This window comes from Eimeria acervulina, genomic scaffold, assembly GCF_000499425.1.
Source record: "Eimeria acervulina Houghton genomic scaffold, Eah_scaff108, whole genome shotgun sequence".
Taxonomy (NCBI): Eukaryota; Apicomplexa; class Conoidasida; order Eucoccidiorida; family Eimeriidae; genus Eimeria; species Eimeria acervulina.
In genome coordinates, this window is record NW_013550396.1 from 46,875 (window position 1) to 70,034 (window position 23,160).

At 54.0% G+C, this 23,160-nt stretch overlaps 5 protein-coding genes across 5 annotated transcripts; 1 reads left to right on the forward strand and 4 right to left on the reverse strand.

Moving 5' to 3' along the window:
• Positions 1 to 1,681: 1,681 nt before the first annotated feature.
• Positions 1,682 to 10,155, reverse strand: EAH_00017090 (selenophosphate synthetase, putative; the record flags this gene model as incomplete). The annotated part of the gene is made up of 14 exons (XM_013397714.1): positions 1,682 to 2,517; positions 2,647 to 2,744; positions 2,906 to 3,321; positions 3,552 to 3,684; positions 4,181 to 4,602; positions 4,767 to 5,080; positions 5,366 to 5,515; positions 6,389 to 6,477; positions 6,749 to 6,927; positions 7,158 to 7,774; positions 7,969 to 8,072; positions 8,306 to 8,459; positions 9,095 to 9,554; positions 10,069 to 10,155. The coding sequence occupies 14 exons, from the start codon at positions 10,153 to 10,155 to the stop codon at positions 1,682 to 1,684; spliced, it is 4,059 nt and encodes a 1,352-aa protein (XP_013253168.1).
• Positions 10,156 to 10,856: 701 nt separating this feature from the next.
• Positions 10,857 to 11,141, reverse strand: EAH_00017100 (hypothetical protein; the record flags this gene model as incomplete). The annotated part of the gene is made up of 1 exon (XM_013397715.1): positions 10,857 to 11,141. The coding sequence occupies one exon, from the start codon at positions 11,139 to 11,141 to the stop codon at positions 10,857 to 10,859; it is 285 nt and encodes a 94-aa protein (XP_013253169.1).
• Positions 11,142 to 12,928: 1,787 nt separating this feature from the next.
• EAH_00017110 (hypothetical protein, conserved) lies at positions 12,929 to 14,083 on the reverse strand (the record flags this gene model as incomplete). The annotated part of the gene is made up of 3 exons (XM_013397716.1): positions 12,929 to 13,154; positions 13,367 to 13,511; positions 13,645 to 14,083. The coding sequence occupies 3 exons, from the start codon at positions 14,081 to 14,083 to the stop codon at positions 12,929 to 12,931; spliced, it is 810 nt and encodes a 269-aa protein (XP_013253170.1).
• A 595-nt stretch (positions 14,084 to 14,678) lies between these two features.
• Positions 14,679 to 18,826, forward strand: EAH_00017120 (hypothetical protein, conserved; the record flags this gene model as incomplete). The annotated part of the gene is made up of 6 exons (XM_013397717.1): positions 14,679 to 15,552; positions 15,742 to 16,109; positions 16,770 to 16,831; positions 17,251 to 17,353; positions 17,586 to 17,831; positions 18,551 to 18,826. 6 exons carry the CDS (start codon positions 14,679 to 14,681, stop codon positions 18,824 to 18,826), a joined length of 1,929 nt encoding a protein of 642 aa, XP_013253171.1.
• A 979-nt stretch (positions 18,827 to 19,805) lies between these two features.
• EAH_00017130 (hypothetical protein, conserved) lies at positions 19,806 to 22,709 on the reverse strand (the record flags this gene model as incomplete). The annotated part of the gene is made up of 1 exon (XM_013397718.1): positions 19,806 to 22,709. The coding sequence occupies one exon, from the start codon at positions 22,707 to 22,709 to the stop codon at positions 19,806 to 19,808; it is 2,904 nt and encodes a 967-aa protein (XP_013253172.1).
• Between the last annotated feature and the right edge of the window lie 451 nt (positions 22,710 to 23,160).

Genomic DNA, 23,160 nt, shown 5'->3' on the forward strand with positions numbered 1-23,160 from the left:
GCAGCAACTGCAGCAGCAGCAGGGTCCTGCCAGAGCAGGATCTAGCAGCAGCAGCAGGAGCAGCAGCAGGAGCTAGATGCAGCAGCAGCAGCCGGAGTCAGCAGCAGCAGGATCCAGCTGCAGCAGCAGCAGCCGGAGCCATCAGCAGCAGGATCCAGCTGCAGCAGCAGCAGCAGAAACAAGAGGGGCAGCAGCCCTTTAATTCGACGTGTATTAGTTCTTTTGATTTTAAGAGACGTAAAGGGTTTATGCATGCAATAAATACAGAGAAAGCCCCAAAGAGGCAGACAGACAGTAATATGCAGATTGACAGACACTGCTGCATGCAGAGCAGCAGCAGCAATATAAAACATATGAATAGTATTGCTTCCTTTTGCTTGAGGTGTCTCCTTAAGGTGTCTCTTTCTTTTATCTCTAGAGACAGCAGAGCAAAGAGAGAGGGAAGTACAGACACTTAGTTTTGTTATTTTGCTGCTAAACCCAGAAAGCAACATAACAAGCAGCAAATGCATGCATGCAAGACAGCGAAGCCCTTTTGATAGTAGAGGGCTGTTGCTGCTTGATCAGTATGCTGCTGCTGCTGCTGCTGCTGCTGTTCCTACTACTACAACTGCAACAATTGGGGGTCTGCTAAGAGACAAAGAGGCAGAAGAAACAAAGGAGACTGCAGCAGAGGAGACAGGAGACAATTGTGCATGCACCGCAACAAACATAAGCAAGGAGACAGACACTGAAGGAGAGAGACACACAAACAGAGGCAAAGGAGATAGAAAGAGACAGCACATGAAGGCAAACAAATGCAAAATAAACACAGGAGACAGAGACACACAGAGACAGGAGACAGATAATAAAAGACAAGACAATAGGCATCGCATGCAAACGCAACAACAAATTAAAAGACCTTTCAATTAAACGAACTCAAGTTTAATTCTGCTGCTCAGCAATGAGGTGTACATAACACCCCAACTCTGCACCACCACTGTAGCACAGGGCCACGTAAACTCCGCCGGCCCCACAGTAGCAGCAGCAGCAGTAGCAGCTCTTCATGCTGCTTCAAAACACAAACACTCTTCGGCCTGCATGCAATGAACGAAAGAAACCGGGACAGGCCTCTTGTTCCTGATGCTGCTGCTGCTGCTGCTGCTGCCCGCACACAGCCACAGCCGTCAATGCTGCTGCTCTTGCCCCGAAGGGACGCAGCGTGAAGCAGCAGCAGCAGCAGCAGAGAGACCGCCGCAGAAAGGCAGGTACAGGCCACTATTTAACACAGCATCCAACGCTGTAAGAGTAGCAGGTGCTGCAGCAGCAGCTGCTGCACCAGCAGCTGTTGCAGCAGCAGCTGCTGCACCAGCAGCAAGCTTTGCATCTCTTCAGCCACATGGCGCTCAAACTAACTGGATATCTGTCAACGCCCCTAAATTTTGCTGCAGCTTTTTGCTGCAGCTGTTCATTTGCTGCAGCTTTTTGCTGCAGCTGTTCATTTGCTGCAGCATTTGCTGCAGCTCTTCTTTTGTTGCAGTATTTGCTGCAGCTGTTCTTCTGCTGCTTTTGCTGCAGTTCGCTCTGCAGCTATACTACTGCTGCATTTGTTTTTGCTGCAGCAGCTCTGTTGCTGCATTTTCTGCTGCAGCTGTTGCTGCAGCTATAGCTGCAGCTGTTCCTGCTGCTGCTGCCGTTGCCGCTAGCTACATGTATCGGCCTTGTCTGCTGTAGCTTCTGTGGAGCCCGCAAGTATCTGTATGGGTTTGCTCTTTGATAGACTGCCCTTCGCAGCAACAGCAGGGAGAGATATAATGTCTCCGATAGCAGCTGCTGCAGTATGCTGCCGCAGTGCAGCAAGACAGGAAGCAGCAGCAGCAGCAGGCACAACAGCAAGAAGACCACCGCTGGTTTGGGGGTCAAACAGCAACGGGAAGACTAAAGAAGGGTCCGGGCAAGTGCTGCAGCAGCAGCAGCTGAGACTACCTCCCCTTTCGCCGCAGCTGCTGCTGCAGCTGTTGCTGCAGCCGCTTTGCAGATCCGTTTCCTCCCTGGCGGGTTTCTGCTGTTGCTGTTCTTGCTGCTGCTCCTCCTGCTGCGTTGAGTTCAGCGGCGCCCTGCAGCAGCAGTTGCCCCGCAGCTGCTGCTGCAGCACCTGTAGCAGCTGGCGCTCGTTCCCCAGCTGCTGCTCCCCAGGAGACAATCCGCGCACGTTGCCAAGGTGAAGAGACTCAAGAGGGGGCTCTGCTGCAGCAGCAGCAGCTGAACACACTTGCAGCCGCCGCACAGCAGCAGCAGCATTCTCTACAAATAGAGATGCATGCAAGCCTTTGCGGGTCAGCTCAGCAGCACCTGGCAGCAGCGGTATTCGACTGAGCCAAACCCGAGCGCCTATCAGCTGCGGCCCCCCTGCTGCTGCTGCTGCTGCTGCTGCTGCTCCTGCTGCTGCTGCTGCTACGGCGTTCCCACGGCTCTCCTTCGCCAGGGCTCTGTTAGACGCGTCTAACACTTCTAACAAATGCCCCACCAACCCGAAACCTGCAGCAGCAGCAACAGCAGCAACAGCAACAGCAAAAATGCAGTCAGCACGCACACCCCGGCGGCGAATGAGAACTACCAGCAGCAGCAGCAGCAGCAACGAGAGCAGCAGTAGCAGCAGCTACTCACCTGTTACGTCCGTGCAGGCCGTTGCCCCGTGCTGAACCAGAGCACGCATCGCTGCTCTGTTGGTCTGCTGCATTTGCTGCAGCGCCGCTTCCACCCACCTGCAGCAGCAGCAGCAGCACATGCAGCGGGAAGGATGAACGGCACCAGCACGACTAAGGCAGAAGCAGCAGCAAATATTAGGCAGCAGCAGCAGCACAACGCCAGCAGCAGCAGCAGCAGCAGCAAGAGGTGCTGCAGCTGCGCATCTGTGCTCCCTCACCCTCCCTTTGCCTTGCACTTAGCATGCGCAGCAAAAATAACTCCCGTGCCGATCCCTTTTGTTAGCAGCAGCACGCAGCCCTCCTTCACGCCGGTGCTGCCTTTCTTCAGCAAGAAATCAGGGTCCAACGGTCTGCATGGGGACACCTGCTGCTGCTGCTGCTGCTGCTGCTGCTGTTCGGTGCCCTGGTTTCCCTTTTTCCCCGCACTTGCGCCTGCCCCTGCTGCTGTTGCTGTTGCAGCTGCTCCTGCTGCTCCTGCTGCGGGAGGAGCAGGATAGAAGATTCTGCCTGTGACACAGAAACCTGCTGCTGAAGGCCCGTCTCCAGAAGCAGAGTGGCCACCGCTTAATTCGCAGCCCTCAGCAGCAAACACGCTGCTCGCCCCACACAGCACCTGCAGCAGGTTGTTCGCTTGCTGCAGCAGCACAAACAGCAGCGGCAGAACCAACGCAGTAAACTCCTCCCATCCCCAAAGCAACAGCAACCCAACACTAGTGAACTGCAGCAGCAGCAGCAGCACCCGCAGCACCAGCAGCAGCACAGCCACCAGCCTAATCCGCTCAGCCAGCAACTCCTGGAGGAGCAGCAGCAGCAAGGGGGTGAAAGCAGCAGCGGCAGCAGCAGCAACTGCAGCAGATAGCATACAAGGTCTGGAGGAGCCCGCTGCATAAGGAAAACAGCTAAGGCGGTGAGGGGCTCCGCGCCGCATGCATAGAGATCGGAGAGGGCGTGTGCTGCTGCTACGCGGCCCATAGTATAGAGATCTCCAGTAAACAACCTTCAACATAAACAATAAACCCTAAACCCTAAACCCTAAACCCTAAACCTAAACCCTAAACCCCTAGGCCTCAGCTAGGGGGTTTGAAGTTTGCTGCAGAGATAAAGAAATTACCCTCAGAGTTAGATTTAGATATATACACAATCACACTCATATGTAGACTTATAGCCAGACAGAGACAGCAAAACAGTATATATATATATGTATATATATATATTGTATATGCAGATATACGAATAAGCACAAAGCCTGCAGCAGCCGCAGAGGCCCGATGTAACTCAGCAAGACAAACGCAGAAGAGAGAGGCAGATAAGACGGAGACAGTGCAAGCAGAGACAGAAGAAATAGAGGCAGCTGCCTTCGTAACAGCATCCACAAGAGCAGCAACAAACAGCAGCACGACCATCACCAGCGAGAGAAGCATTAGCAGCAGCAGCGAGCAGCAGTAGCAGCAGCAGCGAGCAGCAGTAGCAGCAGCAGCAAGTGGGCCTCTTACCGGTAGAAGTCTACGCTTTGAGCTAGAAGTGGCAGAGGGTGCGAGTTCAGATTTTCTGCTGTCTCTAAATATTGTTTGAAGGGGACAGGAGCGAAGAGACAGCAATCATCAGGCGTCTTAAGGCCGCAGATAACCTCAGGGCGAGTATAGAGAGGTTTGTCTTGCTCCCAATCTTGCTGCTCATCAACCGGCTGCTGCAGCAACTGCTGCTGCTGCTGCAGCTGCGCCTCCCGGTCGTGCAGCTGCTGCACCTGCATGTTGTGCTGCCGCAGCTGCTGCAGAGCAGCAGCAACAACACGCTGAGGTATTTTGCTTGAACAACCCGCACAGCGAGACGCACCGGTGCAGCTGCTGCTGCGGGGAGCAGCAGCAGCTTTAGCAAGCAGCCCCGCAAACACAGTCATGCACGGGTGCGGCAGGTCCTGCAGCAGCAACAGCAGCAGCAAGAAGACGGCGAGTTAGACCGACACCGCTAGCTGCTACCCAACAACAGCCACCCGCTGTCTCCACTCATGCACGCACAAACAGCAGCAGCAACAGGAGCAGCAACAGGAGCAGCAGCAAGTGCAGCAGCAGTTTGTCTGACTTCGCTTGCGGGTACGCGTAGGGTGGGTTCAGAGGAAGCCATAGTAGCAGAAAGCCAAGTGCTGAGGGCTTCAGCTCCAGAAGCAGCAGCAGCCCCTAACTCCTTAAGCCCTAAGAAAGAAGACATAGAACGAGGGGGGCAGCTACTGCTGTTGCTGCTGCTGCTGCTGCTGTTGCAGGGCCCGTTGAAATCTCTGTGGCTGCACAGCCACGCGGAGTCGATCGCCTTCTGCAACAGCAACACAAACAGCTGCTGCTGCAGCCAAACCCATAAACCTGCTGCTACCCTGAAACCCCTCATTGTCAAACAAACACCTGACACCCCGCAACCAGGCAACGCCCGCAGCAGCAGCAGCAGCAGCAGCAGCAGCAGCAGCAGCAACGGCGTGACGAGCAGAGGGAAAGAGACGAAACTACCACCATCAACAACAGCAAGGGAGAAGCAGCAGAAAGAACAGCACCAACAGCAGCAGAAACAGCAGGATGAGCACTCGCAACATCCGCCGCATGGGGAAACACAACACCACAAGCAGCAGCAGCAGCAGCAGCAGCAGCAGCAGCAGCAGCAGGAACAGACCTTGAGCTTCCAAACCCAGCTACCCTGAAAGACAAAACCCCCTTTGCAGAGAACAGCCTCAGATCTGCCGGTAACAAGCAAAGAAAGGAAGGCGCTCTGAGGCTTCCACACCTCCAACTCCTCTCCGCGCAGCAAACGCCAGATGTTTGTCTCAATCACAGGCGCAGCACGCACTAAGAAACAGCAGCAGCAGCAGCAACAACAACAGCAGCAGCAGCAGCAACAATGACGACGCGAATCATGAGGAATAGTTGTAATAACAACGGCAACAATAATAATAACAATAGCAATATTAACCCTAAACCCTAAACCCTAAACCCTAAACAACGGCAAGAGTAATAAGAGCGGCATTAGGAGTCATAACAGATGAAATCATAAGCATAATAACAGAGACAACGATAATAACAATATTAACATATAATAATAACAATAAAGAAAAGAATAAGAGTAGTAATAACAATTAAAGGAATAAGAAGAATAACATCAATAATAAAAGCAACAAAAAAACAAAACAAATATCCTTAAAGGCGCATGCATGCACCAAGAGTATGCATGCGCATGCGAGAAGAGGCTCCAAGCCCCAAGCAGCAGCAGAGCAGCAAACCCGCAACACAAACATCGAAGAAGAAAACCACACAAGCGCAGCAGCAGCAGCAGCAACTAAAGCACCAACAAGAGAAGCTGAAACGACAGAACCAGCAGCACCACAAACAGCAGCAGCAGCAGAATAAGCAGCAACAGCACTGCAGCACAAGCAGCAGCAGCACTGCAGAAAGGCCCACCTGCATACACCCCCGCCTTCGGACGAGAATGGCCCAAGATGCTTGCCGTGTGGCCTGTTGCAGCAGCAGCAAAAGCAGCAGCAGTAGCAGCACACGATGCACAGCAGTGCAGCACTAGTGGCAGCACAAACGCCAGCCGCAGCATCACAAAAAGCAATCAACAGGAACAGCAACACCAGCATCAGCAATACCCTCAGCAGCAGCAGCAGTTGCTGCAGCAGCAGCAACAGCAGCAGCTGCAGCAGCAGCTGTTTGGGGTATTACCTGCAGCAAAGATGTGGGGAAAGTCGACGCACTGCAACGTCGGCAATACCCGCAGAAAGCCGTTCTCATCCAAAGGCAATCGCGTTGACCTGCAGCAGCAGCAGCAGCAGCAACAGCAGCAGCAGCAAGTGATGAATCCGCAGCAGCAGCAGCAGGGGAGGGACTGGCAACAGCATTAGCAGCAGCAGCGTGTGGGGCATGCACAGCTAAAGCAATAACAAAAGCAGCAGCACAGCAGCAGCAGCGGTTGATGAAGGAGGGGGTGTGTATGGCTTGTTGGTGCCGCCGCATGCACCAACGCATGCAGCACTGCATGCGTTGGTGCATGCAGGGGTTTGCTGCAGTGTGGGGTGAGCGCACTGTATCCAGTCTTGAGGTCTATCGCTGGTGCAGCAGAAGGCAAAGTCAATAAGAGACTGCAGCTGTGTGCCCTTCGTAACGGCAACAGCTCTCCCTCCTGCTGTCTCCTCCAGTCTCTCCACCAAACAGTTTGTGCTTACAGACACCCCACGTGATGCTAGCAGCTTGCGAAGCGTTGTCTGCAGCAGCAGCAGCAGCAGCAGCAACAGCAACAGCAACAACAGCAGCGACACGGTCCAGCAACCAGAAGAGCCCACCACCATCAAATATCAGCAATGCAGACACAGCCGCAAACACCAACGGGCAGACAAAAGAAAAGGAGTCAGACCCTTTTCTTGGTGCAGCTGCAGCAACAGCAGCAGCAGCAACAGCAGCAACAGCAGCAACAGCAGCAGCAGCAACAGCGGACCTGCGCTCGTTTGGAGTATCCCGTGAGTATTTCTGGGCCGCTAGTTGCGAGTATAACTTCAACCTTTAAAGGCGACCCTTTGCATTCTGCTGCAGTCTCCCGCTTCGGAGACGAATTAACCTGCTGCTGCTGCTGCTGCTGCTGCTGTTTCTCTAACGAGCGCAGCAGCTGCTGCACGGCGTACTGCAGCACAAGGGCCATCTCCACCCCCACAGCACCTCCCCCTATTACCAGCACTCGGAAGACAGCAACTGCTTCCGCTTTGCAGTTGCTGCTGCTGGCGCTCGTGCTGCTGTCTCTCCGGGCTACACCCTCACCGTCAGCAGCAGCAGCAGCAGCAGACGCGCCACCACCGGCAGACGTGCTACTCTCCAACGCCTGCTGCCAGGCTTGCTGCAGCTGGTGCTGCAGCAGCAGCCAGCGAGATACAACCCCCTGGATGGGCCGTTTGGGGCAAACACAGCAGCAGCAATACCTGCTGCTGCTGCTGCTGCTGCTGCCAGACGCGGGGCAGCCACACGGAGACAGCTGCGTCTCCCGCTGCGCATCTTCTGCTGCTGGAGACGTCAAGGACCCTGTCTCCGGCTCAGCAGTTGAAGTGTCTCCATCCAAAGATCCTGCAGCAGCAACAAACAACCGACAGCACCCCACCCTTGCCGTGCCCCCTAAACTCTGCAGCAGCAGCAGCAGCAGTAGCTGGAAGAGCATCCGCGGCAGGTGCAGTTGCGACGTAGCCGCAGCAGCAGCAGCAGCCCAGCAGCAGATGCGCAGCAGCAACAGGGCAGCAGCAGCAGCAGCAGCAGCGGCTTACCCTTGTTTACGAAGGTGTTGCTGCGCGAGAGGAGCGGCCGCATGCTGCCGGGGATGAGGGAGGCCTCAGGTTTGCTGCCCGTATCAATAGAGAGGACATCGAACCTGCAGCAACAAACCAGCAGCAGCAGCAGCAGCAAGCGTGCAACAGCAGCAGCACCTCAAAGGAGTCGTGCGAGCATCAAGCAGCAGCGGCAACAGAAAGAGCTGCAGCAGCAGCAGCAGCACAAACAAAACCCCAAGAGAAGCAGCACCTCCAAGGAGAGGTCTGCTGCGACGGAGCAGCAGCACGAACAACAGCAAGAAGCAGCAGCATGAAGCAGCAGCAGGAGCAGCACCTTAAAGGCGGCCTGCTGCCATCGAGCAGCAGCAGCTGCTGCTGCGGCAGCAACCCCACAGCCCTTGCTGTTATGAGTGAAGCCCCAGCAAAGGCGCAGAGCGGCAGCAAATCAACAGTCATCTCCTTCAGTGCAAACTCTCCAGTTATATATCCTGAACAAATAAACAAATAAACAAATAAACATTTACTTATTTATTTATTTATTTATTTATTTAGTTGTTTATTCAGTTGTTCATTAACTTGTTTGTTTGTTTATTTAATATGATAAACATATAAACAATGAAAGGAATGTATAGATAAATATTTAATATTATAAACAAAAACAATGAAATGAAGAAATTACAATAAAAAATAAATAAAAATAAATAAAAATAAATAAATAAACGAGAAAAGCAGCAAATAAAAAAAGTAATAAAAATAAATGAACAAATAAACAACGGGAGAAATAAACAAATAAACAAATAAATAATAATAAACCAAACAGACAGGCAAATCAACAACAAATAAATATACAGGATGTACAAAGCTATCCAGCAGCAGCAGCAGCAGCAACAGCAGCAGCACGCTTGGCAGCAGCGTTGTAACTGCTGCTTCAGTGGGAACTCGACTAACTGCGGGTAGCTAGACCCCCGCAGCAGCAGGGCTTGCAGCAGCAGCAGCAGCAGCAGGGCTTCCAGTAGCAGCAACAGCAGGGCTTGCAGTAGGAGTAGCAGCAGGGCTTGCAGCAACAGCAGCAACAACAGCAGCAGCAACAGCAGAAGGCGTTGCAGCAGCAACAGCGGCTGACCTGGGACCATAGCACTGTAGAGGACTTCTGTGGTTTCTGTTACCAGCAGCAGAGAGACAGCCGAGACGGGTAGCTCAGCAGGCGTGCTGCTGCTGCTGCTGTCATCTGCAGGTGGAGAAGCAGCAGCAGCAGCATCTTTGGCGAGTATGGAGCGCAGCACTGCTGCTGCAGTCTTGTCCGTTGTAGCAGCAGCAGGTGCTGCTGCTGCTGTTGCCTTGTTTGCTGCTGCTTCGCGCCGCCGCCGCAGACCCCACAGCCGCAGCACATCAAGGTGTGCCTGCCCCGCTCCTACGAGCACAACTTGCCGCTGCAGTGCAACCATTGCTGCTGCTGCTGCTGCTGCTGCTGGGCTTGCTGTTGGGCTTGTTGCTGGGCTTGCTGATAGTCTGCGGGTAAGGTTCTGTTGCGGTGGTCCCCGCTGCTGCTCCTGCTCTGGCTGCTGCTGCCTCTGCTGCTGCTGCTGCACGAGAATGCGCAAGAAGAGATGCAGCAAAAGACACACAACCAGAGATTCCACAATCTACTGCAACCTGCTGCTTGGGAACAGCAAATACCGCTGTGCGTCTGAGGAGGAGATTCGGCTGCTGCTGCTGCCGCTGCTGCTGCTGCCCTTGCTGCGCCTCCTGCTGCTCCTCCTACTGCTCTTCCTCTTAACTACTCGAAGGAATAAAACGACAGGGAACTTCCCTTTAGATTTGGTCAAAACTTCGGCAAAAAGACAGTCTTTAACAACGGTAAACTGCGCCGCAAGGGCAGCAGCAGCAGCGGGAGCAGCAGCAACAGCAGCAGCAGCAGCAGCAGCAGCAGTAGCACCGCTCTTGTCCTGCCGCGCATGCTTGTTAGAGTCGGCGGCAGGGGCAGCAGCTGCGCTGCTGCTGCTGCTGTTGCTGCTGCTGCTGCTCAGAAATATATATTTTCTTCAAGGAAACTATAATTGTTGCTGCTGTTTATATTGAACGCTGCAGCGTACATACACTGAACTCCTCTATACCTCTCAACTGCATGCTGCATGCGCTTTTGTGCTGCTGTTGCTGCTGCTGCTGCTGTTGCAGCCTTTCCATCTGTGAAGCAGCTTTTGGCCGCAAGCGAGCTGCAGCAGACGTTTAATTTGCGTTAACCTCCAGGAGGAGCCTCTCCGCGCTGCTGCTGCTGCTGCTGCTGCTGCTGCTGCAGGCTAGCGCCCGCTAGGCACTGCCTCGTTGCCCTGTGGCATCGCTATTAAGGGGAGGTGCAGGGAAAGCAGCAACAAACTCGTAGCAGCAGCAGCGCTTGGTGCCGCGGAGTTCGTTGAGGTGGCTTGTAGCTGCAGCCTAGCAGCTAGAGCAGCAACAACAACAACTGTAGGAGCAGCAGCAGCAGCACTGAGCTTGCTGCTGTGCAGAGGTTCTCTACGCGATCTCTGCATCAGCTTCTGTTCCCTGTCAAAGTATCAGCAGCACGAGACACCTTACCTCACCGAAGCGCAACAGAGACAGCCGCAGCACCCGCAACAGCCGCAGCAGCAGCAGCAGCAGCAGCAGCAGCAGCAAGATGGATACACCACTGCGTTTGACTTGTTTGGCGGTGCTGGATGCATCTGGAGAGAGGATTTGCTCGCAATTTCCTACAAGGCCTCCGCCTCCCTTGGGGCCTCCGCCTTTGTACCGCACCTTCGAATCGCAGAGAAAGTTAGAGAGCCTTCTGCATCAGGGGTTTATGAAGATTAAAACTAGAACAGAAGGTAATCTTCATGTTGCTGCTCTTGCTGCTGCTGCTCTTGCTGCTACTTCTCGTGCTGCTGCTGCTGATGCTCGTGCTGCCGATCCATCTTGCTCGGTGACTGCTGTTCGACGTCTGGTGGTGTTGGTGCTGCATCTGCATCTGCTTCTGCTGCTGTTGTTGTTGCTGCTGCTGCTGCTGCAGCTGAGGCGTTGCAGGTAGAAGGAGAAGTGGCTGTGGGGTTGGGAGTAGGAGACGTCTGCATTTTTGCTGTTTCCCCGGAGGCATCAGCAAACGAGTTGCTGCTGCTGGAAGTTGTCGAGACACTGCGCTCCGTCTTCACCACCATCTGCAGGTACTACCCACTGCTGCTGCTGCTGCTGCTGCTGGTGATGATGATGATGACGTTGGTAGCTGCTAGTTGCTGCAGCGGCAACAGTTGCTGCTGCTGCATGCGGGTCTTTCGTGCTGCTGCTGCTGCTGCTGCTGCTGCCTAGTGACGGCTGGGCATTCATTCACCCAGCGACTGCTGCTACTCCCTAGCAGGTGTTTGTGTCTATCTGCTGCTGTTGCTGCTGCTGCTGCTGCAGCGGGACTATAAGCCGGCAAGCTTTGTTAGACAACATGGACTCAGTTTTATTGGCGCTCGATGAAGTCGCCAATCAGGGGTAAGTTATGTCTTTGTCTTTTTTATTTTTTGTTGTTTGTTTTATGTCTTGTTGTTTGTTTTATGTCTTGTTGTTTGTTTTATGTCTTGTTGTTTGCGTCTTTATGTCTTGTTGTTTGCTGCTTCTTTTCATTAAAAGACAAAAGTAATTATGGTGTATATAAATAGCAATATATTTTTGTTTTAGTATTGTGTCTGTGTCTTCGTCTGCATATCGATGTTTGTCTCCTTGTGGGGTGGCTACCAGTACTGCTCGGCAGCAGCAGCAGCAGCAGGAAGAATAGCAGCAGCAGCAGCAGGTTGTGGTGTTTGCTGTTTCAGTTTGCTGCTGGAGACCAACCCCGCAGCAATCCTGGCTCGCATAAATGTGCAAGGAGACAGTCAGGGGTCTCAGGAGACAGCTTCTTTAAACCAAGTAGGGACGAGGGCTAGATCTTGTTTGTTATTTTTCTGTCTCTCTTACTGTCTCCTCGCTAGCCAACTGCCTCTTCTTGTTCTTAATGCCTTTTGTCTCCTCTCTGCTGCTGTCTCCGTTGTGCTGTCTTCGTTTCTGTTTAGCTGTTGTCTCCCTGCTGGCTGCTGTGTGTCTGTCTCTTTATTTATCTGCTGTTTGTTCTTGTGCTTCTATCTGTCTCTCCTTCTGTCTTCTTGCTGACTTTCTCTATCTGTCTCCGTATCTATTTATTTGTCTCCTTTATGCCTTCGTCCGTCTGTCTCTGTCTTCGTCTATATCTCTTCTTTATGGTTTTGTCTGTCTGTCTCTGTCTATTTATTTGTCTGCTTTATGCTTCAGTCTAAGTGTCTCTTTACCTGTCTCCTTTCTGTCTGCATTTGTCTGTCTCCGTCTGTTTTTCTTCTGCTTTGTCTCCCTTCTTTGTTTCTTTTTGTGTCTCTCTTTAAGCGTCTCCAGCCATTGCAAATGCTTAAAGTTTGAGTGCATAAAAGCAATTAGCTCGAGAGACTGCCGGCGGAGCTCAGCTGTACGTACACCTCTAACTGTCTCTTCTTTCTGCCTTCCTCTGCAGGCCATAAGCCAAGCTAAAGACAGCATCATTAAGAGCCTCCTCAGCGGGGCCTCTTAACGCCCTCGCTAGCCAGCCAGCTATCTATCCAGCTAGCTAGCTAGCTAGCTAGCTACTCACTAGGAGGCGGCTACCTAACTAGCCGACGAACGGGAGGGCCGCCAGTTCCCCTGTACACGAAGAGCGCTAGCTGTGTGGCTAGCTAGCCATATAGCTAGCTAGCCATACATCTAGTTATCCATACAGCTAGCTATCCATCAAGCTATCTATCCGTACAGCTAGCTAGCCATGCAGCTAGCTAGCGATTCAGCTAGCTAGCCATGTAGCTAGCTGGCCATACAGCGAGCTATCCTTACGGCTAGCTAACCATACAGCTAGCTAGCCATATAGCTAGCTAGCCACACAGCTAGCTATCCACACAGCTAGCTAACCATGCAGCTAGCTAGCTCAGCGCAGGGCCAGCCACAGAGGCGCTGCAGCCCTGGAATCCATCATATAGGCTCTTGAGGGCCACGTTAAGGCATCGGCAAGTAGCTGCACCTGCTGCTGCTGCTTGGGCAGCGGCTGCTGTTGCCCCTGCTGCTCTTGCTGCTGCTGCTGCTGCAGTGACAGCTGCGCAACGCGGTTGTGGGCCTCCGCCTCCGCAGCCTGAAGTGCTGCCTGGTCCTTCCATCTGCAGCAAACGGAAAGGAGACAGTTTATGTTTATAAGAGACAAAGCAGCCTTAAAACTGCGGTGCTGCTACAGCTAGTCGTGCTGCTGCTGCAGCGCAGCGATATAGCAACTGCAACAAGAACACGTAGGCACTCACAGGCACACAGCAACAGCAGCAGCAGCAACAGTAGCAGCAGGGGAGACAGCAGCGGCACTTGCCTTTCGATTAACAAGATTGTGCCTAGTTGCTCGCCAAACTCTGCTGCAGCAGGAACAGCAGCAGCAGCAGCAGCAGCAGTTCGGTGGTCTGCGGGGGGTTGGGCAAGGATCTGCAACGAGACGAAGCCTTCGCGAGTCCTCAAGAATTCCTGCCAAGCTGCAGCAGCAAAAGCAGAGACAGCAGCAGCAACTGCAGCAGCTAAAGAGCAGCTCTAGCTCCTAGCGCAGCAACTGCAGCAAATGGACCTGCAGCAGCAGCAGCAAGACCGTTCCGGCTGCAGCAGTCTTACCCTGAACTTGAGGGGGCTTAAATATCTGTAGATTCCCTTCAGGCATCTCTCTGCTGCTGCTGCTGCTGCTGCTGCTGCTTGTAGTAGTACAGGCCTTTGCAGGGCAGAGGCGCACAGCAGCTGCAGCGCCGAAGTCTTCTGCTGCTGCTGCAGTAGCTGCATGCGCCTTCCAACCGGCAAGCAGCCCCACAGCAGCCCCTCCAACAGACCCAAAGACAGTTTTCCACATGCTGCTGCTGCTGCTGCTGTCGCGGCTGAAGCGCCCACGCACGCTACTGAAGGGTCGCTGCTGCTGCTGCTGCTGTTGCTGCTGCTGCTGGAAATATGAGGATGGGAGCAGGCGCAGGGGTCCCCCTCCATGTGCTGCAGCAAGGCGCGCGGCCCCACGACGAAGAACCGTTGCTGCAGCAGCTGCTGCTGCGGGGAGCAGCGGTGCCATTGAGAGGCTGCAGCTGCTGCGGTGCTGCTGTCCTTGTTGTGTGGCTGTTGCTGCTTGTTGCTGCTGCTGCTGCTGCTGCTTTGTGGATTATTTGCGTCCTGGAGCAGCCGCTGCAGTCGCAGGTGTCTGTACACTGCGCAGTCCCTGCTGCGGCCCGAAGTGTCGATACCTCGCTGGCTCTTGTTGCTGCTGCTGCTGCTGTTTGCTGCAGCTGTGGCGTTTGTATTCTTCTTGTGTGTATAGAACAAAAGAAAGAAGTTAAAAAGAAGATATAAACAAAAGATGCTTATATGATAAGTGCTGCAGATTTGCAGCGGTCTAAGGGCCAGTTAGCTGCCGCAGCACCGCTGGGCCTCAGCAGCAGCAGCAGCAGCGGCAGCAGTTGCAGCCGGGGCTTAGGCTGAGCGCTATGCAGCGCGTTTTGGCGTTAAATTTTGAATAAATAAATATATTTCAGTAGTAGAAATGGGCTGTCTTACCTATCAGGTAGGGAGGATGAGCCTGTGCAGCTAAACCCTAACTTGCTGCTGCTGCGGGCAGCAGCAGCAGCAATAGGAGCAACAGCAGCAGAAGGCGTGGGAAGGAAAATAAGGTCATGGCGCAGCAGAAGCTTCTCCTGTTGTTCTTGGTGTTATTGCTGCTGCTGCTGCCGCAACCCCACAGATGCCTGGCGGGTGCCTTCTTTCACTGCAGCAGACACGGAGACAGCAGCAGCAGCAGCAACAACAGCAGCAGCAACAAGAGCAGCAGCAGCAAAGGCTACCTAGACCGCCCAAGAGGGTGCGGGTTTCTCGCTGTTCACTGCGCTCTAAGGTTTCCTGTGGGCGTAATACCACGAGGTGCAGCAGCAGCTATTAAGAATGTCCCAGCCAGAGCTGGAGCAGCTGGAGCAGCTGCTGCTGCTGCAGCAACAGCAGCAGCAACAGCTGCTGCTGCTGCTGCTACCGCGCCTGTAAGCCGAGGCCCTTTCTGCTGCGAAGCTATTCAATGCATTCAACGGCAGCAGCAGCGACCCCAGCACAGCAGCATCCTGTGGGCATCTGTCGGCACCAGCGCCAACAGCAGCACAAGCAGCAGCAGCAGCAGCAGCAGCTCGGACAGCAGCAGCAGCTCCGACAGCATCAGCATCAGCCAAGATAGCAGCAGCAACAGCAGCTACCACAACAGCAGCAGCAGCCACGACAGCAGCAGCAACAGCAGGAGCAGCAGTTACGACAACAGCAGTAACGACAGCAGCAGCAACAACAGCAGCAGCAGTTGCGGTAACAGCAGCAGCAGCAGTGACAGCAGCAATGATTGGGGGTCTCTACCACAAACTCCGCTGGATGTTCGGAGGCCGGAGCGATTTAAACCCCGCAAAAGACGGGGCAGGCAACGGCTGCCGCGCAGTAGGTGCAGCACTACCAGCAGCAGTAGCAGCAGCAGCAGCAACAGCAGCAACAACAGCAGCACCAACAGCAGCAGCGTTAGTAGGTTTGGCTCTAGCCTCTTGTGTTGGTTCTTGGGGTGGTTATGGGAGTAGGGAGAAGCCGGTAGCAGCAACAAATGCGCAGCAGCAGCAGCAGTGCTGTACTGCAGGTGCTGTAGCAGCACAACTGGGGAGACTGTCTCCCTTCTGCTACAGCGTTTGTGTCTCTGCTGTCTCCTTTGCTTCTTAGGTCTCGCGGGTATCCTTGCAACGCAGCACGTGACTTTCTCTGGCGCTGCGAAGGCCGCAGCAGCAGCAGCAGCAGCAGCAACAGCAGCAGCAGGAGGATCAGGGGAGTGGGCAGCAGCAGCACCATCAGCAGAAGGTGCAGTTCCTGACGCCTACGCACCAGCAGCGGTCTCTGCAGCAGCAGGAACAGCATCAGCAGCAGCAGCAGCAGCAGCAGCCCGTGGAGGCCCTGAGGGCTTCTACAGCTCGCTGCCTCCGCTTCCGATGCCTGAGAAGGGCTTCGGTTTGCTGCGGGTTACGGGCGGAAGTATGGCTAGGAGGAGACTCCTCGCCCCTCGCATAGACACTACAAGGCCTATGATGGCGCAGGTCTGCTGCTGCTGCTGCTGCTGCTGCTGCTCGCGCTACTGCTGCTTTTACTGCTGGTGCTGCTGCAGCGGCTGATTCCGCTGCTGCTACTGCTTCTTGCGCCGATACAGATTTCGCTGCTGCTGCTGCTGCTAAGCCAGATGCTGCTTCTGTTGGTATTTGTTGTGCTGCTGCTGCGGGGCATGTGCTGTTCGTTTCTGTATGGGCTCCTGCCTGTGCTGCTGCTGCTGCTGCTGCTGCTGCTGCCTCTGTTGCTTTTCCTGCACCGGTTCTGTCTGTGGCTGCTGCTGCTGCTCTTTTTTGTCTCTGCTTAATCCTCTGTCTCTTTTTCCCCTTTCTTTTGTTTGGTTTTGATGTCTCTTTATTTATTTGTATCTACTTCTCTCCTTCTTTCTTTCTGTGTATCTGTCTCTCTTTAGTATTGCATGCGCTTGTGTGTCTCTTCTCTATCTTTAGCTTCGTTTCTTCTTGTGTCTCTTGTCTCTCTGTCTCTCTTTTTGCTTTTTTGTCTCTTTTCTGTGTCTCCGCACTTCTTGTTCTGCTTATGGCTGTCTTATCCCTATCTTTAGTTTTGTGTCTCCTTCTCTATGTCTGTCTCTGTCTCTATTGCTGTCTCTTTGCTGTCTCTTTGCTGTCTCTTTGCTGTCTCCTTTTCTTTAGGTAAGGGAGGCGGTCTTCTCCATGCTGCAGAACCTCGGCGTCTTTTCGTTCCCTCGTCTCCGGTGCGTCTCCGAGCTAAACCATCATATAAACACTAAACCCTAAACCCTAAACCCTAAACCCTAATTCTATAAAACTCTCATTTAAAGACCTTTTAAGTGTAAACTTTAATTCTATAAAACTTTTATTTAAACCCTAAACCCTAAACCCTAATTGTATAAAACCCTCATTTAAACCCTAAACCCTAATTCTATGAAACCCTCATTTAAACCCTCTATCATAAAATCCCTCAATTGGAGACATTAAACCCCTATCTGTAGAACACCGAAACCGTATTTCTCTTTACCCGTCATTATCATACCTCCTAAACCTTAATTGTCTTAATCCCTCATTCATATTCGCCCTAAACCCTAATGATATTTAGCCTTTACCTCGTGGCGCGGTGTCTCCTTTTGCGTTGTTCTTTGGTGTCTCCTTTTAGGGTTTTAGATCTCTTCTGTGGAAGCGGGGCCCTTGCAGTGGAGAGCCTCTCACGAGGAGCGCATCAAGCTGTCCTTGTAGACCGTTCTCTTGATTGCTGCGAGGTAAGCCTTAAACCCTAAACCCTAAACCCTAAACCCTCAGCATTAGCAGAAGGCGCAGAGCCATAAGCAGTAAACCCAGCAAGAAACTCTCATAGCATTCACAAGCAGGTTCAGACGAAACCCTATTCGGTTGCTGTCGCTGTTGCTGCTGCTGTATTGTTGTTGCTGCTGCTGAATTGTTGTTGCTGTTGTTTGTGTTGCTGCTGCTGCTGTTGATGTTGCTGCTTCTTAGGCAGCTGCTATCAACCTGCGACATTTGGGGTATACAGACAGCCGCGTGCTGCGGCTCTGTGTCTTTGAACTCCTCCTCGCACCGAAGCGGTTCCTTGGGTATGACAGCAGCAGCAGCAACAACAACAGCAACAGCAACAGCAGCAGCAACAGCAGCAGTGCCAACAGCGATAGTGAGTCTGCATCGTTCGACCTGGTGTTCCTGTGTCCTCCATACACCGAGGTGGTGTATGGAGACCTTCTTAAGGTGGGTTTAGCCCTACTGCTGCTGCTGTTGCTGCTGCTGCGGCTGTTGGTGCTGTTGCTGCTGCTGCTGTTGCTGCTGGCCCCGACTGGGATGGCTGGGCCCCCTCTGCCGTTCGTCTTTTTAGTGTTTGTTAGTTTGCTGTGATTTTTTTGCTTGCACTTCCTTTCTTGTATTTATATATATTATATATATGTATATATGCATATATATCTTTTTTTGTTTTTGCTTGCTTTGAAAGAGTTGATAGAAGAGAGGAGTTTAACTATTTTCTCGCAGAGGCTGCGTCGCTGTCTGTGTCTTGTCTTGTCTCCTTTTTACGTGTGTCTGTTGTTGCTGCAGCAGCTGCTGGAGCCTGTCTCTCTCCTTGTTGCTTGTGTTTGTCTCCGCAGTAGATGCTGCAGCCTGCCTGTCCTCCTGCTGTTGCTGTTTCTGTCTGTCTCTGCAGCAGCTGCTTCTCTCGGGCCTCCTGCGAGTTAACGGCGTGTTGGTTGTAGAGTATCCTAGGGAAATGGGCACTTTGCCTTTTAGAGTGAGCCTGAGCCTGAGGCGCTGCTGCTGCTTCTGCTGCTGCTGCTGCTGCTGTTGCTGCCGCTGCTGCTGCTGGTGCGTACTGCGGCAGCTGTGTCTGTCTTTCCTTCGGTTGTCTCCTGTCTCTTGTGTCTTCCTTCTCCCTCATTAGTGCAGCACACCTCGCTGCCTGTGCTTCTCTAAATATGCAGATTGGCTTCCCAGAGGCCCCCATAGAGCTGGAGGGACTCCGAAGCCGCAGGTATGGCCGCACATGCGTAGCAGTTTATGCAGCTAGGCCCAGGAGACAGCAGCAGCAACAGCAGCAGACGGGGGCCCCCGGGGTCTCCTTAGATGTCCCCCCCCTCTACTTGGCTGCTCCTCATGAATTTGAGGAACATAGGCGCTCGCAGCGCAGACAAACGCAAAGACAGCAGGAACGGCAGCAGCAACAGCAGCAGTTGCTGCAGCAACCAGCCGGGCAGTAGCAAAGCAGCTGCTGACTACCCGCATGCCCCAATGCCACCGCTGCAGCTAGCAGAAGCAGCAGCAGCTAGCAACAGCAAGTGCTGCTGTTGCTAATGCCCTTACCATTTGCAAGTGCAACTGCAACACAGGCTGCAGTGCACGGTGTGGGGGCATCTTCCTTTGCTGCTGGGCCCATTCTTTATTTGCTTCTCTGCTGCTGCAAACTACCGAGTGTCTTTTGCCTTTATTGAGGCTACACAGCAGCAGTACACTGACCTGCTGCTGCGGCCTTTGTGCTTCCCCCACTGGGGCTGTCTCCGCGTCTTGCTACACGCAGCAAGTTCTTAGGTAGCAGGAATAGCAGAAGCGACAGCAGCAGCAATAGCAGCAGCAATAGCAGCACCAATAGCAGCACCAATAGCAGCAGCAACAGCAGCAGAACGCTCGAATTAGCGGGTCGCTGCTGTTGATACAGCATCTGCAGGCCAGCAGCAACAGGTCCCTAGCTTGGCTTTATCGCTCTGACTACGTATATTAAATGCATTCATATATATCTATATACATATATATATCTATATATATATAATAGATATATATAGATATAGATATAGATATATAGATATAGAGATATAGATATAGATATAGATATTGATATTGATATAGATATATAGATACAGATATAGATATAGATATAGATATAGATATAGATATAGATATAGATATAGATGTAGATATAGATATAGATAGATATATAGATATAGATATAGAGGTAGATATATAGATATATAGATATATAGATATATAGATATAGATATATACTTCTACATATACCTACTTATATATATATATATATATATATATATAGAAATGCACGTTTTGAATAGCACGAGAGTTGCAAACACTCGAGCTGCCCGAGTCTGTTTTCAGAATTCCTCAGGACTTGGGAGAGGTTTTAGGGGCCCCTATATTTCATATTTGCCCTTTCACTACTAATCAGTGTCAGGCATGTAGGGCCTTTAGCGCAGCAAAGATTCTAGCAGCAGCCTCTGCGCTACGAGCAGCAACCAGAGCTCCACCCCTTAAGACAAATGCCGTTGGGGGGCCCTTGTACAGCTCAAAAGGAGACCCTGCTGATGCCCCCAGTTCACCGTTATGGGGGCCCTTCGTCTTGTGCTGGGCGGCCCCTGCTGATTGTTGCGGTGCAAGAGGAGGCCCGCGGTGCTCCTGCTGCTGCTGCTGCTGCATGGGCTTCGGGAGACCGACAGCAACAGGACTGGCAACATCCGCGGAGACAGGAGACAGGTAGCAATAGCCTTGCACTCGCCCTTTATTCGAGTCTAGCACGAGGCCCCCCAGCATCTCCACTACTGCTGCTCCTGCTGCATGGTCCCAAACCATCAGCAGGGGCCTGTGAGGAGACACTGCAGTGCCTTCTCGTTGCAGGGGCCCCTCAACCCGTGAGGGGCCCCCTCTCTCTCCTTCCGTTTTCTCAAGACAATGCGCCCCCTCAGCCTTCTCCTGCTGCTGCTGCAGCTCCTTTTGCTGCTGTTGGTAACTGCTAAGGCACGACGCCTGGGCCCCTCCGCTGTTGCTGGAGCCCTCCGCGCGGGAGGCTGGCAGCAGCAAAAATGCATCCGCATGGCCTAGAGCGACAGCGAGGTATTTCACTACATGCCCGCACCTCAACGACAGAAACTGCTGCCCTCTAGGGGCCCCCACAGGGGTGGGCCCACTATGGGGGCCCCTCTGTAGAGGCTTCTTCCTGCTGTTCGACGAAGGCCCCCCTGGGGAATCGCCCCTTGTAGGCAGCAATCCCCCGTCCTCCGGGGGCCTTTGGGGGCCCTCAAGGGGCCCCCATGTGCTTGAAGGTCTCAAGAAGCCTCTATTAGGAGACCGCAGCGAGGGTTTATCTGCTGCCGTAAAGGGCTCCGATAAATGCTGCTCGAGCAACGGATGCGTCTGCTGGTAGTTCGGCGCTGATACTGTCCAGCGAAAGGGGGACGAAGGCATAGATGCTGCTCCTGCTGCTGCATCTCCTGCTGCTGCTGATCCTGGTGGTGCTTCTCCTGCTGCTGCAGAGGAGAACCCGTTCCCTCGGTGACAAGGGTTGCCACACAGCGGCCAGTCTGTCATCGGTAGAAACAGAGCCCCTTGCTGCTGCTGCTGCTGCTGCATGAGGTGCAGCAAAGCCCCTGTGAGCACGTCTCGCACCGTGAGCCTTGCAGGGAGGCCCTCTACTGTCGTCAGCACACAACCCCGCAGGTGTTCAGCGCACAGCAGGGGCACCGGGGCCCCCTGAGGGGCCCCAGGGGCCCCCCTCCCATCCCCGCCGACACCTGCACGTGCATCTGAGACGCCACAGCCTTCAGGAGGCACAGGTCCAGCATCAGCAGCAGCAGCAATAGAGCCGCCAGCAGCGTCAGCAGCAGCAGCACAAGCAGCAGCAGTACCAGCTGCAGCACCAGCAGCAGCAGCAACAGCGGGCTCCGAGGGGTCGGGAGACGGAGCACCGTCGCTGCGCAAAGGGTTCAGAGGGCCCGTGGGTGTGCAGAACGGCAAAATGCTGCTGCTGCCGCTGCTGCGCCACAAGTCGTAGGAAGGGCAGCAGATAGAAGCCAGCACTACCTTTGGCTGCTGCTGCTGTTCCTGCTGCTGTTGTTGTTGTTGCTCCTGCTGCTGCTGAGGCCGGATGGACGTCTGGAGTGAAGAAGAGGTGCGCTGCTGCTGCCGGTAGTCTTGCAGCTGCTGCTCTTGCTGTTGCGGCTGCTGCCGCTGCTGCTGCGGGCCTACCAAGAGAGCAACAGCTGTTGAAAAGCAAAAGCCTCGCTCCTCTCCAAAGACACCTCGCGACCCATCAATGGGGTCAACGAGCCAGCAGCGCATCTGCTGCGCATCTTTCATGTCCCCTCTTGCTGTTGCTGCTGTTGCTGCTGTTGCTGCTGTTGCTGCTGCTGCTGCTGACGTGCCAGCAGGTATTCCCTGCCTTTCGGATACACCCGGACGCCGCAGCAGCCGCTGGAGCCCCCTTAGGAAAATGACGGTGGCAGGGCCCCCCCAGTTGCCGATCCTTGTCTCCTCCGTAGGTGCCCTCAGGTGTCTGCTCAGGTCCTCCGTTCTCGCAGCTCTTGCTGCAGTCGAGTTTGCCGCTGCTGCTGCTGCTGCTACTGCTGCTGCTGCTGCAGGGTCTTCCTTGAGCCCGTCTTTCAAAAGAGAGAGCAGGTGCTGAGGGGCCCCCTCAGACAGCAGCCACACAACCTCCCGCAGCAGCTGCATGCGGTCACCCTTTGCCGCAAGAGATCTAGTTGGGGCTGGGGCTCCCAGCGCCAGTCTTCCAGCAGCAGCATGGTGAGAGGGGGGCCCCCCGTTCATAAACTCTGTTCCCTGCTTCTGCTTTGGAAGCCCTAGCTCGCTGAGGAGCTGCTGCTGCGCTGCTGCAGCTGCTGCTGCTGCATCGGCGCTCTCTACCCCGCCGTCTGCTGATTGTCCTCCCCCGGAGAGGGCCTCAGGCGGTAGAAGTGGAGCGAAGATATTTGCTGTCTCCTCAGCAATGAAGCTGTCTGTGGGGTACTGCTGCCGCAAGGTGTTCAGGATCGCTACTTGGGAGGCCCAGTCTGCTGCAGTGACACAAGAGCCGTCCTGCTTCTTGTAGAGGTGCAGCACAGGCACAGAAGACGAAGGGTTGGAAGCCCCCCAACAACCCTGCTTCTGCTGCTGGCGCTGTTGCTGCTGCTGCTCGTGATGTTGCTGCCCCTGATGCTGCTCGTGGTCCTGCTGCTGCTGCTGCTGCTGCCGCTGCTGCTCCTGCTGCCGCACCAAGCCCTGCATGCGAACCTGCAGCGTGAGCACCTGGAGCAGCAGCGCATGCAGGAACTCCTGTTCAGCAGCCCACGGCTTGGCAGGCATATCTGGAGATGACTGTCCCCCCGCCAATGCTGCCTCAGCAGCAGCAGAAGCACATAAGCTCCTTGTGCTGGGATTCAGCACACCATGTAAACAATGCAAAAAAGAGCTGCATAGGGGCCCCTCAAATCCCTGGTGGGGAGTTGAGGGCCCTGGGGGCCCCTGGGGAGACCGACCCCGGAGACCCCCCCTACGTAAAGGACTCACCATAAAAGCAAGCGCCCCCTCTCCCCCTCCGGCACCTCTCTTTGTCGCGCCCCCATATCTATAGGGAGCTCCGCGCCGCGGCAACAGCAGCAGCAGCAGCAACAGCAGCAGCGGCAGCGGCACGAGACATGCACGCACACAGCAACAAAACCGCGCCGCATGCAGCCGTCTCTGCTTCGAAGCAACACCAAACAACCCCCACATCAGCAGGCCAGTGCACGAGTGGGCAGCAGATCGCCTTACTTGC